The sequence below is a fragment of the Anabrus simplex genome, chromosome 5, assembly GCF_040414725.1.
Source record: "Anabrus simplex isolate iqAnaSimp1 chromosome 5, ASM4041472v1, whole genome shotgun sequence".
NCBI lineage: Eukaryota > Metazoa > Arthropoda > Insecta > Orthoptera > Tettigoniidae > Anabrus > Anabrus simplex.
This window is the reverse complement of record NC_090269.1, coordinates 150,771,565-150,788,295: the sequence shown is the minus strand read 5'-3', so window position 1 is coordinate 150,788,295 and position 16,731 is coordinate 150,771,565. Positions and strand designations below refer to the sequence as shown.

Here is a 16,731-nt window from a genome sequence, read left to right as displayed (position 1 = left end):
AATACATGTAAGTAAAATGTGTAAGAAATAAGTTAAAATGAAGAGATGGCAATAGCAAAGGCACTTGTGGGGGACAAGAAGGCTAAGAGGGCACAGGTGGAACGCAGACAATACAGCCATAGTAAGTTGGAGAGAAGAAGATGCAAAGAAACAACTCGACAGCATTAGCACAATAGCCAGAAGGGTACGGTTATGGATCACCTACAAAAAGATAAAAACTCTGAACACCACCGATGATTGGCAAACACCAGAAGGCACTGTGCAGAAGGTAGAAAAGTTGAAGTACCTTGGAGAATATGTAACAAGAAGGAACAGGAGCAGCTATGGGATAAAAGAGAAGGTGAAATAAATGAGGACTACCTACCTTGTGAACAGAGAAGTGTACAACAAAGGAAACGTATCAACAGACGCAATGCTCAGGCACGATGAGGCAACAGCGAGGAACACACGTGGCTGAGACGATGACCCTAGGAAGGCATGGGATAGAGCAACTGGAGAAAGAAGAAAGAAAAATTCTGAGAAAAATACCAGTACTGGGATCAAAGAGAGGTGAAAGATGGGAACGAAGATCAAGGAACGAACTGTACCGAAACATGAGGATGACCTCTGAAGACGTAAGACATAATCAGGATGGTCATGGACAGAATGATCAGAAGTATGGGAGGCAATGGGGAGGACGAGAGGAGAAGCCGGAACTAGCAGGTTGGTGAACTCCGGAAGGACTGGACTGAGATGGAGATCAGGGTGGAAGGGACAGAGAACTAAATATACACCAACCAATATACCAAAGCTCAATGACAGAGAGAGATACAGGAATATGACAGAGAAGCACAAGTGGCAGAGACAAGAGAAGAAGATACTGAAAATATCAGCTGAAGACCAGGGGAGAAGATGGACCTGTCGAGTACAAAATATGCTGTTGGCAATGAAGAACTATCTATGCAGGATTATGGTCAAGTGACTGTATTTCTGTGGAGTGAAGTTTGGCAGCAGTTGGAGAGGATGTTGAGTCAGAACTGTAGAAGAACACCTTGTAATTAATAGTTGAAGTACCTTGGAGAATATGTAACAGGAAGGAACAGGAGCAGCTATGGGATAAAATAATATCTGTCCAAAACAAGGGAAATAGCAAAGGTCCTAGAGAACTGCCTTGTGGGGTATTGGAGGATGAAAAGTCACAAGACAGCCATGTTACCAGGCTCAGTATGAACTTACCGATCTCGTTACAGTTACAGGCCACACAGTAGTTGTCCTCCCGCTGGTAATAGTTCTCTCGACAGCGCTCACAGTTCGGCCCATCCCTGTTGCCGGTACAGTCCAGACAATGTCCTCCGTGGCCGGTACTCTCGTACAGTTGCTTGTCGAAGAAGCAGCGGTTTGAGAATCCATTGCAGTTGCATGCTGGAACAAATCAGTAATCAATATAACAATCACTGTAAAGGAAAAATATTATCACACACACATCAAGCTTGTAGCTTTATATGACTCTTGATAAAGTGATCATAACTACAGTACCTCCAGTTTTATACGACTACTGATAAAGTGATCATAACTACAGGACCTCCAGCTTTATATGACTACTGATAAAGTGATCATAACTACAGGACCTGCAGTTTTATATGACTACTGATAAAGTGATCATAACTACAGGACCTCCAGGTTTATACGACTGTTGTTATCATGATCATAACTACAGGACCTCCAGGTTTATATGACTACTGATAAAGTGACCATAACTATAGGACCTCCAGGTTTATATGACTGCTGATAAAGTGATCATAACTACAGGACCTGCAGTTTTATATGACTACTGATAAAGTGATCATAACTATAGGACCTCCAGGTTTATATGACTACTGATAAAGTGATCATAACTAGAGGACCTGCAGTTTTATATGACTACTGATAAAGTGATCATAACTACAGGACCTCCAGGTTTATACGACTGTTGATATCGTGATCATAACTACAGGACCTTCAGGTTTATATGACTACTGATAAAGTGATCATAACTACAGGACATACAGGTTTATATGACTACTGATAAAGTGATCATAACTAGAGGTCCTGCAGTTATATGACTACTGATAAAGTGATCATAACTACAGGACCTCCAGGTTTATACGACTGTTGATATCGTGATCATAACTACAGGACCTCCAGATTTATATGACCACTGATAAAGTGATCATAACTACAGGACCTCCAGGTTTATACGACTACTGATAAAGTGATCATAACTACAGGACCTCCAGGTTTATATGACTACTGATAAAGTGATCATAACTACAGGACCTCCAGGTTTATATGACTACTGATAAAGTGATCATAACTACAGGACTTCCAGGTTTATATGACTACTGATAAAATGATCATAACTACAGGACCTCCAGTTTCATGTGCCATATCTGGGCGAGTGGATGATGCGAGATGTCACCGGACGCCTATAGCTCTCTCAGTGGTGCCATGGTCTGCACTAAGCTTCTCTGCTGCATACAGTATGATTGCTCCCTGTATAGAAGTTTCATTATTTCTGAATTAACTGTTGACCTATCTGCTGGGAGAGTGCGAAGAGAATACCGTGCTCAGTTCCCTGGAGCATGAGTGTCAACATGTTACAGAATGGAGAAAATTGCGAATAAATTGAAAACCGTGGGCTCAGTGCTAAAAAAAAAAAACGAGTAAAACAATCGACTGTCTTAACTGATGAAAAAAGTCAGAATATTTCTGAAAGACATGAACGATCCGCACCAAAAAATCTTTAAGGAAACTGGCTCAGTAAAGTGAGGGATACATATTCTTCTGCACTACGAGCAGCAGGAAACCAAAATTTAAGCCTTACAAAATGACAGAAATGTAAAGTTTAAGCCAGAGAGATCCAGCCGCAAGAAGACTTTATTGCAACTGGTTTCCTTGGTCTATCAAGAGTGATGAATTAAATACTGAATTAGTGCTACTTTCTGATTGCCTTCGCATGCAAATTCTCAAAAAAAAAAAAAAAAAAAAAAAAAGGCATAGGTTACATGAATAATTCATGGCCTTAAAATAGGAGAGTGGGGCTTTATTAGCGCTAAAAGAATTATAAGGGGTCCGCCTCTGTGGTGTAGCGGTTAGTGTGAATAACTGCCACCCCCGGAGGCCCGCGTTTGATTCCCAGTTCTACCACGAAATTTGAAAAGTGGTAAGAGGGCTGGAACGGGGTCCACTCAGTCTCGGGAGGTCAACTGAGTAGAGGTTGGTTCGATTCCCACCTCAGCCATCCTGGAAGTCGTTTTCCGTGGTTTCCCACTTCTCCTCCAGGCAAATGCCGGGATGGTACCTAACTTAAAGCCACGGTCGCTTCCTTCCCTCTTCCTTCCAATCTTCCCATCCCCCTGCAAGGTCCCTGTTCAACATAGCAGGTGAAGCCTCCTGGTCATCCTCCCCAGTTGTATACCCCAACCCAGAGTCTGAAGCTCCAGGACACTGTCCTTGAGGCAGTAGAGGTGGGATCACTCGCTGATCCGAGAGAAAAACCGACCCTGGAGGGTAAACAGATTAAGAAAGAAAGAATTGTAGGGGACCTTTTTTAACACCACCATTAATTCTTACTGATACATGGAATTAATACTGAACGAGTATTCTCCTCGGCTCACTGAACAGGAAAGACCCTTTGAATATTTGCAGCAAGATGATACAGCACATACCGCTCATAAAACAATGAATGGAGTGTGCGTGATGCTGGTTGTCTACACATTTTTGTGCCCCGCCCCCCCAGTCGCCGCTACTAACAGCGTATGTGTTCAAAATGTGTGCCGTCACACGCCTGAACATGTTGATGTTTCTCGCCTAATTCATGCCTTGTAGGCATCTTATTGTCCTTAGAAGGTACGTTTCTGGACCGCAAATCCTACACATGTTGACGTCTCTGTAGACTGCCTCATCCCCTGCGCAGCATCCTCGGTAACAACACTCCATGATCGGACACGGTAAAGCTGCCTCTGTGGACGAGTGGTAAAGTGTCGGCCTCCGGATTCCAAAACAACGGTTTCAAACCCGGCAGAGGTAGTCGGATTTTTGAAGGGCGGAAAAAAGTCCATTCGACACTCCATGTCATACGATAAAAGATCTCTGGTAACACATTTGGTGTTTATCCGACAAAATTCATTAAATTTCAGCCATAGACGCCCAAGAGAGTTTCGCTTTACTCGGTCTGCGATCTAGTGGGCCTAAAGTGAAACGGAACGTCGAAATTGACGAGCAAACAGCCAGGTGGCGTCAAATTCAAACGGTAGCTGAGGCCATACGATTATTATTATTATTATTATTACTGGACACGGTGCACCAAATCTGTGTAGCTGCTGTATAACGACATCAGGCCGTCAAACTCTAAAAAACCCAAATTGTTTGTTGGTTGATGTGGCCATCGTGGTGAATACGGCTTTCATCTGAAAACGATATGTTGTAGAAGAAATCTGGATCCTCATACATCATAGACAACTCAGCTGCAATACTGTAATCGGGCCCGCTCATCCCTTTCTGTTAGGCACTGAGCAACGTGAATGTGCTCTGTAAGCATCCACCGCTCAGACCGAGCTTCAGCGATGTTCGTTGTAACACCTGTTGGAGAAGTCGTCCATAATTCTAGTTTGTACACGGTTGTTGGGTGCTCTGTTGAATGGAAACTGATGTCATATGTCGGAAATTGTCCGTAACCAGTAGCGGCGACTGGGAATTAAAAGTACGGGGCAAAAAAATATACAGACAACAAACAGTACACGGATTTGTGGGATATAGCGGACGGACGGACGGTGTTATATACATCAAAACTAAAAAAAGCTACAAAATGTTTTTCATACTGTCTGAGCGAATTTTGCCAGAGGTAAAGGTTGATAGTTTACCAACTTAGAGTAAGTGCGGTAATAATAGTTTCTTGAGATCTTGATTCAATGCTATACAATACAACTTTCACCAAAGGAACAATATTGCACATTTATTACAATTTAAAAGAAGTACGGCGTGATTATACAAGTAAAATTATTTAGTATTTGACTACACAGTAAGAAACTAACAGACACTAAAGAGACCGCCAGACTGACGAATGCGCGCGGCGGGTGAATGGATCATACCTCAGTGTCCACCACCTTGGCAAATATATATATATATATACACACACACCCCTGCTACTCTTCCTCACTGCACATGCAAAGTCTCCACTACTTGCTGTGGCGCTATACAAATCGTTTTTTCAGATGATACAGCTTGTTGGCATGTTCTGCAGTTACCAGGTTACCATTTACTTTAAAATTCCTGCTCACGTGTTGTGAACTTAAATTTCTTTAAATATGGCCAGGGTCAAAACTGAAAAATATAGGACTGCTGGGATCTATTGGGTGCTGAAGTTGATGTACAAAGTCTGCCTCCTTTCCACACAAGGAGCGAAACATGGCCACATTTACTTGACACTTTGTCAATTCGGACGATCTGGAGTACACAATCTTTAACAGCACAAGGTCTCGCGTGTTAGTTTGGCTAGTTGATCTCCTGTCAGGCTGTGTAAAAGAATATGACACAGGAATCCCGTAACGTGTGGAAACACCTTTGACCGTAATGCAGCGCAATTTATTAGCAAACTTATCTTCAATAACGACAGCATCTCCCTCTACGTAAGTCATTCCAAGAAGCTTATCCAAATTCATGTCATAGACCAGCTTTGATTTTATTGCCATCTCATTTATGATGATAGAACCTACCTTTTCATTATAATGCTGTAAGGATTTCTTTTCTGTAATCAGACGAGCTCGTACCAAGGGAGTAATTCCTGTCTCTCCTCTGGAATGGCCAATATAAGCTTTTAAAGATTTTGGTGTAGTAGGTGCAAAGTATCTTGAGATCTTAGGGACCGGTAGCCTTTGGTTGCACTACAGACCTTTATAGTATTCTCTGTGAATTTACACGCTTGTTTACAAAAAAGCTTGAATCTGCTCCAAATCACCTTGTTCAGCTAGTTCTGTAATTTTATTTAGTCGACTGTCAAGTCCATGTTGATATTTTTTCATTTTTGAGTTGATGCATCCTTTCTTTTAAAGTGGTAATCATATTTTTCTGCTTCATTACAAGTACTCCTTATTTCCTACAGTTTCTGACTATTCTTTTCAGTTTCAAACCTACTTTAGTGCGGTATAGATTGCGTTTAATAGAACACTGTGAGCCTGTGGTTTTACTGTATATAGGCCTAATGGTTCAGTGATAATTACAGGTGGAAGGTTATTCTCTTCACTGGCTGCAGATATGGTTGGTTCCAAATGAAGTTCAGTTTTCTTAATTTACGTCTTCTGGGGCCTTCCTCCTATCTGGTCTTTCTGTATGTGATTGTTTGTATCGGGGAATATCTTGAAATACGGATGGAATGACGTTCGGAAGTAGAATTTTTATTGCTGTGCTTACACTATAATCTGAGTCCTTAAAATGCCTACTGCAAACAGTGGAATGCACGCTAGGTTTCCAGAGAGATCTCAATCTATTTCCTTGACGACAAACTGCCAATCACCATTTAGTTTTAGGTTCTTCGTCTTTCGGAAATTTGTGAAATGAAATACCACATCATTTTGAGCTCTTTGATTTACAGTAAGAAACACTACAGTACACCATGTTTTTTTTTTAAGTTTATCCGATGTTCGCATTACGTAAATACGTCGTCAATTTCAGTCACTAAATTATAATCACCTGCACTAGCACAAGAAAGCTCATAAAGTACAAAAATTCGTCTCGACATGCTCGTGAATGTTTGAATGAGTACTTCGCCAGCGCAATTTTATGACTAAGAAGAGCGCACCTAGCGGCAAAACGACGCGTTTCACGAGCCCGAGCAGGAACCAGTTTCACGACCAGCGAGGCCTTGCATTTCCCAGCCTTGTATACTAGCGTAAGCAACGGTTCAATTATACAGTGTACCGTCAGTGACGTCTCATTCTACTGCATTCTGTTGTCGTTAGGCAACATATAACTTTTCACCTGTATAAATGGATACAGATTGTGAACAGAGGTAGTTTTACGGCACACCTTCTTCTGTACAGTCAATCAAACACATATACCAGTGATGCCTTGTTCTTTTTTTTTACACAACAGATGACAAAACAGCCCTACAACCAAAGGAACTCCTTCAACCCCGTCAACATCCACGCGTACCAACCACCGTTCAGTCCGGCTTGAGCTGTGGCAGGAGGCGGTTCGCGCGACTCTGCCTCACTGCGTGTGACGTGTAGTGTTCTATTATTCTATAGTGCAATTACGTAAAGTGGAAATGGCAACCAACGGCATCCGGAAAAATACAATTAAATGTGTTTTCCCTGACAAGGCAAATAAACCCGGCCCTGCGGAAATACACGAGTGGATACAGCAAACTTTAAAGTTGAATGTCGACCAACTGGAGGCCATACAACTTGATAATTTGGAAACGGCAGTCTACATCAAGTTAACCAGTAAACTGTTAATGGAGAAGATCCTACTCACGACCAATGGACACTCACAGGTACGCAAATTTAATGGCTCTATATCTGATGTGATGATAACATGTGCAGACGTGGATAGCAAATTAGTGAGAATAATGAACCTCCCCATAGAAATGCCAAATGAAAGAATAATGTCTTTCTTTAGCAAGTATGGCAAAGTACGAGAAATCCGGAATGAGAGGTGGTCCTCCACCTATATTTATAATATATACAGTGGAATTAGGGCTATGCGCATAGAGTTAAAAACTGCCATACCTCCCATTGTATCTATAGAGGGATACAGGGCGCAGGTAGTTTACGAAGGGCAACCGAAATCCTGCTTTTCTGTAATGCTACAGATCATTTTAGACAGGACTGTCCCATACGGCGCGGAGAGAAAGAACATACAGTCACTCGCATAAGTATTCGTCCTTCTGTCCTGTTCATATATTGAACATCAAAAAAGCATTACAAGGCTTCGGGTACGTTCAGAAACAAATACGCAGTGCATATGCAATATATACGTACAATAATACCGGAAGAATATACATCTTGCACGTCAATACTAGTTAGTAAATGATAATGAGTGTGGTTGGGCTAGGAAATCGCAACGTAAAAGTATTCGTCCGCCTTGTGCACTGGCTTGTAGAACGAACCCAGCATTGAGGAAATGAGACACATCACCAAGCTCAGTCCATCAGTGATACGGACAGTGTCGGTGAGTTAACATCTACTGCATGCCTTGAGTATAATGGGTAAGATAAGGGAACGAACTGTTGTTGAACGCCAACGAATTATCCAGCTCCACCAACTTGGTAATTCACGAGTAATTGCTGAAAAAACCGGAATACCGCGAACTACAGTCGCAAGTATCATTCAGCGATATAAGACCAGTGCAACTGTACTCAACGCAAGACCTGGGCGGCCAAGGAAGCTGACAGCACGCGAAGAGCGAAGCATTATACGCACCGTCCAGAAAAATCCCCATGTGTCTGCACCTGTGCTTCGAACAGAAGTACAAACCTCCACTGGGAAGAACATCAGTACCGACACCGTACGATGTGTGTTACACAGGGCTGGTTTGCAGGGGCGTACAAGTCGGAAGAAGCCCTGGATAAGTGAGGTGAACCGTAAGAAGAGGCTGGCGTTTGCCAAACAGTAGGTTATGAAGCCACCAGCATTTTGGAAACGCGTGTTGTTTACGGACGAGAGCAAATTCTGTTTATTTAATTGCTCTGGAAAGCGACGTGTATGGAGAAAGAATAACGCCGAGCTCCAAAGTCAAAATCTGCAACCAACCGTAAAATATGGAGGAGGTTCCATAATGGTATGGGGGTGTATGTCGGCGGCTGGGGTAGGCAACTGCCATATAATACCTGAACGGATGGATAAGATGGTGTATTTGAATATATTAAAGCAACACTTACCACCCAGCGTAGCAAAATTAGGTCTTAGTAGTGGATATTTCTTCCAGCAAGATAATGACCGTAAGCACACTGCTCGGGTTGTTCGGGAATGGCTACTCTACAATACACCTCATGTGCTGCAGACACCACCCCAGTCCCCAGACTCAAACCCCATAGAGCATTTATGGGCGAAATTAAAGTGTGAATTGAGCAAGCAGCGTATTCCCAATAAAGAAGCTCTGAAGCAATCCTTCATGGAAGAATGGCACAAAATAGGCCCGGAAGTGACAGGAAAAACTGGTGACATCCATGGTGAAACGCCTTCAAGCCGTGACTGATTCCAAAGGACGTTCGACGCGCTTCTGATACTTAGGCAATGACTGAACATTCCTTGAGTTCTTATTGTGGATGAATACTTTTGCAACGTGACTTTCCTGCAAGCAGTGCGATTGTTTTTTATTTATTCCAAATGCCAGCGCTTAGGGTCCTATAAATTATGTCCTCAGCTGTTCAGATGGCAAATAAAACATACTATTACTTGTTTACAATTACTTCTTTATTGTATTGGTGCTGTGGGCTATTGTCCTAACATGACGAACGCGGACGAATACTTATGCGAGTGACTGTAAATCGGGGCCTAGACTCCTTAGTGAGATAGTTGCCAATAATGAATGTCACAGTGACTCCCTGGCTGCATTAGAGTCTGAGCGGATGTCCACAAGTATCACACGCGTAGAAAACCCGGTCTCGGTCCAACCACAAGTTGCAGAACAACAACAAACGGATGACTCACCTCACGTCTCGCAGACACCAGTCAGCCGGGTCGACTTCCCAACTGCAATGTGTACACAGCCACAAACACAACAGTCAAAGCTGGACACACATGAGCAATACCAAACATCTGCCAATACTCAGCCACAGGTAGATAGCCTTGTAGGAACAGACAGCTTGATTATAAACAACATTCCAGAAGGAACTAGCAGCGCACCTACCAACACTGACGTGGAGAGTGTATTACCTGCTACGGTACTAGAGACAGCTGGGGAGGGGGACATAAATGTTCCACCCCCGAGTCAGAACTCCACTCCCGATCCAGTGACCACTAGCAGGCAGTGGGTTGCAGAAATAGAAGACGATAATTCTACGCTTATGGAAACTCAAGACACGGGGTCAGGGACCCCAGTAAGCATACAGGTCGATGAACCACCACTAAAAGACGTCGCCATGGTGAAAATCACCCCAAAATTTAAAACACAACGACACTCGCGGGAAGAAACTCATAAGCCCTACACGACAAGAGATCCGCGTCTACACGGGAGTAGAGTTGCAGAAAGAAGATAGTTTCTCCCTCCCCCCCTCCTTGACCCGCACACCCCCGCTCACCCTTCTGTTCTTTTGTCCGATCAGGAATGTCACCTCGAATGATCAGGATGTCAACCTATAGAATGAAGACAACACTACTGAATGGGACGCCAGCTAGTAAACAATAAACACAACGGTCCAAGACTGCGACGAATACTCCCCACTTTCTTTTCCCATAATTACTAAGAAGACGACATACAATGGTCCCTCTTAGGATCATGCTGCTGACTTACACGATATTATCTCTTAACATAAACTGCATCCATGCTCCTAGTAAACAACTTCTGTTCCGGCAACTTCTGCGTGACCAGGATGTTGATATTGCCCTTCTTCAAGAAGTAGCTACGGAGGACTGGCAATCAATACCTGGATATGAAAAAATCTTAAATGTTAGCGAAGACAAACGTGGTACTGCTATATACATCAAAGACCACATCCAATACACCGATCCAGTTCTGCTTCTAAACTCTCGCGGAATTAGTATTCGTATTAACGATCTATTAATAGTAAATATTTATGCACCATCAGGCTCGAACGCAAGACTCGAACGAAGGACCTTTTTTAAGAAAGAAATCTTACCCCTTCTTCAACAATTTAACGGTAACATGATCCTTGGAGGCGATTTTAATGCAGTACTTTCGCCTAAGGACCAAACAGATAACTTTCAGGGCTGCCCTGCGTTAGCTGCGCTGATACAAGGTTTACAATTGAAAGATACGTGGGAACTGAAGAAACTGAAGAAACCCCACAGCCCTGGCTACACATATTTTTACAACACGGGAGCATCTCGCTTGGACCGCATTTACATTAGTACCCATTTACAAGACGAGCTACGTGAAGTTGATTTATGCCCGGTGGAATTTTCGAATCACTGTGCTTATATTTGTAAGGTCAGACAGCCGGCTATGGGGCCGGCACGTGGAAGGGGTACATGGAAATTAAACTCCAATATTTTGTGTGAAGAGGAGTTACAGGACCGCTTCTCCGCTGAATGGGAAAGATGGAAACGACATATACACCACTATCGAGATATATTAGATTGGTGGTTGTTATATGCTAAACCTCGAACAATAGGGTTAATGAAGGCATACAGTTCCCAACGTCGACGGCTACTCCACCAGACTACGGACTTTTATTACAGATGTTTACGGCAGCTCTATACTGCAGATCCTACCAATCCGCGAACGTACCAGCGCATTAAGGAGGTACGAGCCCAGCTATTGACACTGCACAGGAGATACCAAGAAGGTTTGAAAATTCGCGCTCGAGACAACCATTATAACAGCGAAGAGGCTCCTTCCATATATCACTTCCTTCGAGAATGTCGCAGGGGGCGACAGAAATATACTCATCAGATTACTACCCAGGACGGCCAAATTGTTCAAGACCACCCACGGATACAAGCAACACTTGAAAACTTCTTTCAAGACTTGTATGGAGAAGGCGAGGTAACCCATCTTGATCACCGACACACGTTTTTCGATGGAATTCGTGGAAGGATTCAGCACCGTGAACAAGACAGTCTGACGGCTGAGTTAACGGAAGACAAAATATATAAAGCAATCAAGCAGAGCGTATCCCATAAATCACCAGGAATAGATGGACTGGGGAAGGAATTCTATGTACAGCTATGGCCAATCATCAAAGCCGAAAGTGTCCTGATACTAAATAACGCCCTACAACCTGACAGGAACATTACAAAGATGAAGGAAGGTCAAATAGTTCTAATTCCAAAGGGAAACCAATGACCCCAGCCGACTATAGACCTATCACACTCCTCAATTTTGATTACAAGTTACTTACTCGCTGCTTGAAACAACGGCTCAACAATTTCTTAGCAGACGTAACCTCCAACCAACTGTCAGGAGCTGTTCAGGGAAGAAGTATTTTGAACAAGTTTTCAAGTGTTGCTTGTATCCGTGGGTGGTCTTGAACAATTTGGCCGTCCTGGGTAGTAATCTGATGAATATATTTCTGTCGCCCCCTGCGACATTCTCGAAGGAAGCGATATATGATTGGTAGGTCACTCGTAGAGAAGCAACGGCGACAGCTGCTCTCCTTGGACTTTGATCACGCATTGGATAGAGTTAACCATGGTTATTTGATCGAAGTGTTTAAAGCATTAGGTTTCACTATGCCTTTTACCACTCTGATGGCTAAGATACTGACTGGCGGCTCTTCTAAAATAACTGTGAACGGTTACCTTTCAAACCCTATCAAAATTACAAGAGGAGTACGGCAAGGTTGTCCCTTATCGATGATGCTTTTTGTGCTATCCTTGGAACCCTTTATTGTCAATGTATTACGTACCTTCCCCCCTGGTATGATCGACGTCTTTGTCTACGCTGACGATGTCACATTAATTCTGGATCGCAATGCTGACTACCAGCGTCTTTTCACCGAGCTCGACACTTATGGACAATATTCCGGTGCACATCTCAACTTCCAAAAAACTAAAACTATGCGGATAGGGTATCGAAGCAAGACTTCCGAAAATATTCCCTCATGGATACAGATAACTGATGAGGTTAAGATACTCGGCATCCAGTTCTGTAATAACATACATCAGATGATTAAAAAAAATTGGTCCCTTGCCCTTGCATCGGTGAAAAGTATACTGCACCAAGTTAAATATAAATTCGTGGTGTTACAACAACGAGTGCAATATGTCAATATGTATGGTCTAAGCAAAATCTGGTATTTAAGCCAAATTTTACCAATGCCAAGAGTAGTTGGCATCCGTATAGTTTCAGCAGTAGGCTGGTATATCTGGCAAGGATCACTTTTCCGTGTCGCACGACCTACAATCATGCTAGCTAAATCTGAAGGAGGTCTTAGTCTTATTGATGTACAGCTTAAAAGTAAAGTGCTCTTCTTGTTACGGAATCTCAGAATGATGCAAGCAGCGGACAACCGCAGAACCGGCAAATTTTTACTGGGAATGTGTAACCCGGAAGAGATTAAGAACCCGCCAGCATTTTACGATATCCACCACCACGCGCCACATGCACGGTATATGCGATGTGAGATGAGCTACGTTCCCCGTGGTCGTCTCCTATCTCCAGACATAACTACGAAGAAACTTCATACGTGTGTGCACACACAGCAGTATCAAGCCCCAAAAATAGTTCGGACAGCGATGTTAATAAATTGGTACCGAGTCTGGCGGAACATCTCAAATCGCATTCTCCCTCAGATAATATGTGATACGTGGTATAAGGTCGTTCATGATATCATTCCTACAAATAGCAACCTCCATCGCATCCATATGCAGGACAACGTCGCCTGTGGATTTTGCCGAGCTCCTAGGGATACAATCCAACATAGACTGACGGAATGTGACGTCACCCAACAAGTGTGGAGTGAATTTAAAGTGAAACTACATTCTATCATAAATCAGCCCCAGATCTATATTGCCTCTGAATGGACAATTCGACCTACCTTTAGCTTGCGACCGGTTCAGCTAAATAATACTGTAGTGCTCCTCTTAGGCACTTATGTACATTGTGTGTTACAAGCCAAAAGACCCTACACCAAACAAGAGCTCTTCGCCGACATCAGTGTTAGTGTATACAAAGCCCTCGCGTCCCCACAGAAGAAGCTCTATATTGGAGACTTTATTAATAAACGGGTAGCAGTCATTTAACAATGTAACTGTGTGAATAGTGTAACTACTAAAATTTCTCTCTCGGTCACAAGAGTGTTATTTTACTACGCGAACTTACACAGTGGTGCACGAGTTCTATGGTTTAGCTTGTGTTATTTCTTACTTCTCTAGCTCCTATTACTGTGACAATTGTTGGTTGGTGTGTGTGGTTGTCGGCAAGGAGTGTGTATCTGTTGTAAATTCTCATTCCTTTATTCACTTATTGTATACTAGCTGATGTACCCGTGCTTCGCTACGGGATTCTCAGAAAGACTGACTTGGTGATTTTCCTAACTGAATTCAACATAGGTCATTACAAAAACGTCAGTAGGAATGTAGCGATTGAAAGCAATGCTATCATATAAATTACTCGCTCAAATGAAAAACCGCACACTTGCTTACTTTCAACGAACAGTACTACGGTGCCGATCTAAGAGTCCAAAGTTCCAGAGCTGGAATAACCAGGTCGCAGACAGCCGTGAACACTCCTCTGACATTATTTCGTTAAATATGCACACTACTCATTCCAATCAGTGCCTCAGAGTAGGGATTGAATAGCTCGAATACTATGATGAACCAGTGTGTTACGTACCAGATATATCAGAAAATGTATGAACCAGAGGAATGGCATGCTAAAGAAGAAAGTTATCTTACTCCCCAGCTACTTCCCGCCAATATACAGGAAGGCTGTTACAGTCGGTACGACCAGGCGAGTTGCCCGTGTGGTTAGGGGCGCGCAGCTGTGAGCTTGCATCCGGGAGATAGTGGATTCGAACCCCACTGCCGGCAACACTGAAGATGGTATTCCGTGGTTTCCGATTTTCACACCAGTCACACCAGGCTGTACCTTAAAACAAAGGCCACTTCCTTCACACCACTATTCATTTCCTATCCCATCGTCGCCATATGACCTACCTGTGTCGGTGCGACGTCAAGCAAATTAAAAAAACTCGGTACGCTGCAGTAATCCTCTCTATCGGGGATGAGAGGAAACAGAAGACAAAAAGCACATCACAACAAACAATGGTCAATGTAATGTTATTGTTGATAAAGTTTATGAGCTTTCTATATTGCAGGCCTTCACATTAGTTTTCTTTCGACTCTGTGATATTAGGGTGTCTTACAAAATTATTTATACCGTAGACTGTAGTTCCTTATTCTCAGACTTTACATACCGATTTTCACTAAATCCTGTTTACCCATTTTCTCGTGACTCGGCGCTGATATGGACTTCGTAACAAAAATACAAATTTATGAATATATCTGATTATATGCGGTAAAGTAACAATGTATAAGACATAAGTGATCGGAAATTTAATAACTCCTTACATAACTACTACTAACTTACGACATAACTAAAGTTATCTTAGTTATGTAGTATTTATCGATACGACCACTAATAACAAAAATAACTTATTTGAGAATTACATTTCAGGCCTTCCCCTAAACTGCCATTTCACTCAACGTGAATAAAATAATTTGTAGCCTACATTGCAGTGGTTCATCACCCGACATTACATTCCGATTTTCATTAAATTCTCTTCAGCCGTTTTCTATTGATGCGTGTACAGACAGACAGACAGACAGACAGACAGACAGACAGACAGACAGACAGACAGATAGACAGACAGACAGACAGACAGACAGACAGAAATTACGGAAAAGTAAAAAAAATGCATTTCCTTTTTACTGTGGACATGACAGATACAGAAATATCATTCATTTCAAATTCTGAGCGATGCACAGGCAAAACACATTTTATATATAGATTACATTTCAGGCCTTCCCCTAAACTACCATTTCACTCAGTGCGAATAACATTATTGATAGCCTAGAATATAGCGACCTATTCCCCGTCTTTGCATAGCAATTTTCGTGAAGATACGACCACTAATAAAATAAATATTTGACAATTAAATTTTAGGCCTTCCCCTAAACTACCATTTTTCTTAGCGTGTATAGCCTATATTGTAGCGACTTATTTCCCATCTTTGTCTAGCGATTTTCATTAAGACACGACCACTAATAACATAAATATTTGAGAATTAAATTTCAGGCCTTCCCCTAAACTACCATTTCACTCAGCGTGATTAAAATAATTTATAGCCTAGATTGTAGCGGTTCATCACCCGACTTTACATTCCGATTTTCATAAAATTCTCTTCAGCCGTTTTCTCGTGATGCGTGTACATACATACAGACAGACAGATAGACAGAAATTACGGAAAAGTAAAAAATGCATTTTCTTGTTACTGTGGACATGACCGGTACAGAAATACCATTCTTTTCAAATTCTGAGCAATGTACAGACAAAACTCTTATTTTATATATATAGATTGTGTTTTCGCTGGCATAGAATACTCCAGTTAGTCACTGACTCACAAAAGGTGTGTGTTTATTGTCTAACAGTCTTCTCTTTTGAAGTATATTGTATTTGAATTAAATGTATTGTAATATACTATGTTGACAATAAAAATTATATATGTTAAAAAAACAAAAAAAAAACGTTTATTTTACGTGGGCCTTCCCATCACATTACCACAAGCTTCAGGAGTACCTCAAAGACATTACCGACCTACGGTCGTGCAAGTATGCTTGGGGTAGACAAAGGTATGAATATGACAGGTAGATTAGAGCAGATGCAGGATTCAGCAGTTACGTAGAAATGAAAAGGTTAACACAGGATAGGGTGGCATGGAGAGCGGTATCAAACCACTCTGTGGACTGATGACTCAAACTACTACAGCAACATTATTATTATTATTATTATTATTATTATTATTATTATTATTATTATTATTATTATTATTATTATTACAGCTTTATGTCCATTTGCGGAGTGCGACAG

The 16,731-nt window shown here is 42.1% G+C and overlaps 1 protein-coding gene across 1 annotated transcript in view; it reads right to left on the bottom strand.

Moving 5' to 3' along the window:
- LanB2 (laminin subunit gamma-1) overlaps window positions 1–16,731 on the bottom strand; it is a 1,346,184-nt gene that overhangs the window by 174,771 nt on the left and 1,154,682 nt on the right. The window contains exon 7 of the mRNA XM_067147161.2: window positions 1,216–1,401. Within this exon, the coding sequence (XP_067003262.1) occupies window positions 1,216–1,401 (186 nt within the window). The remainder of the gene's footprint in view (window positions 1–1,215; window positions 1,402–16,731) is intronic.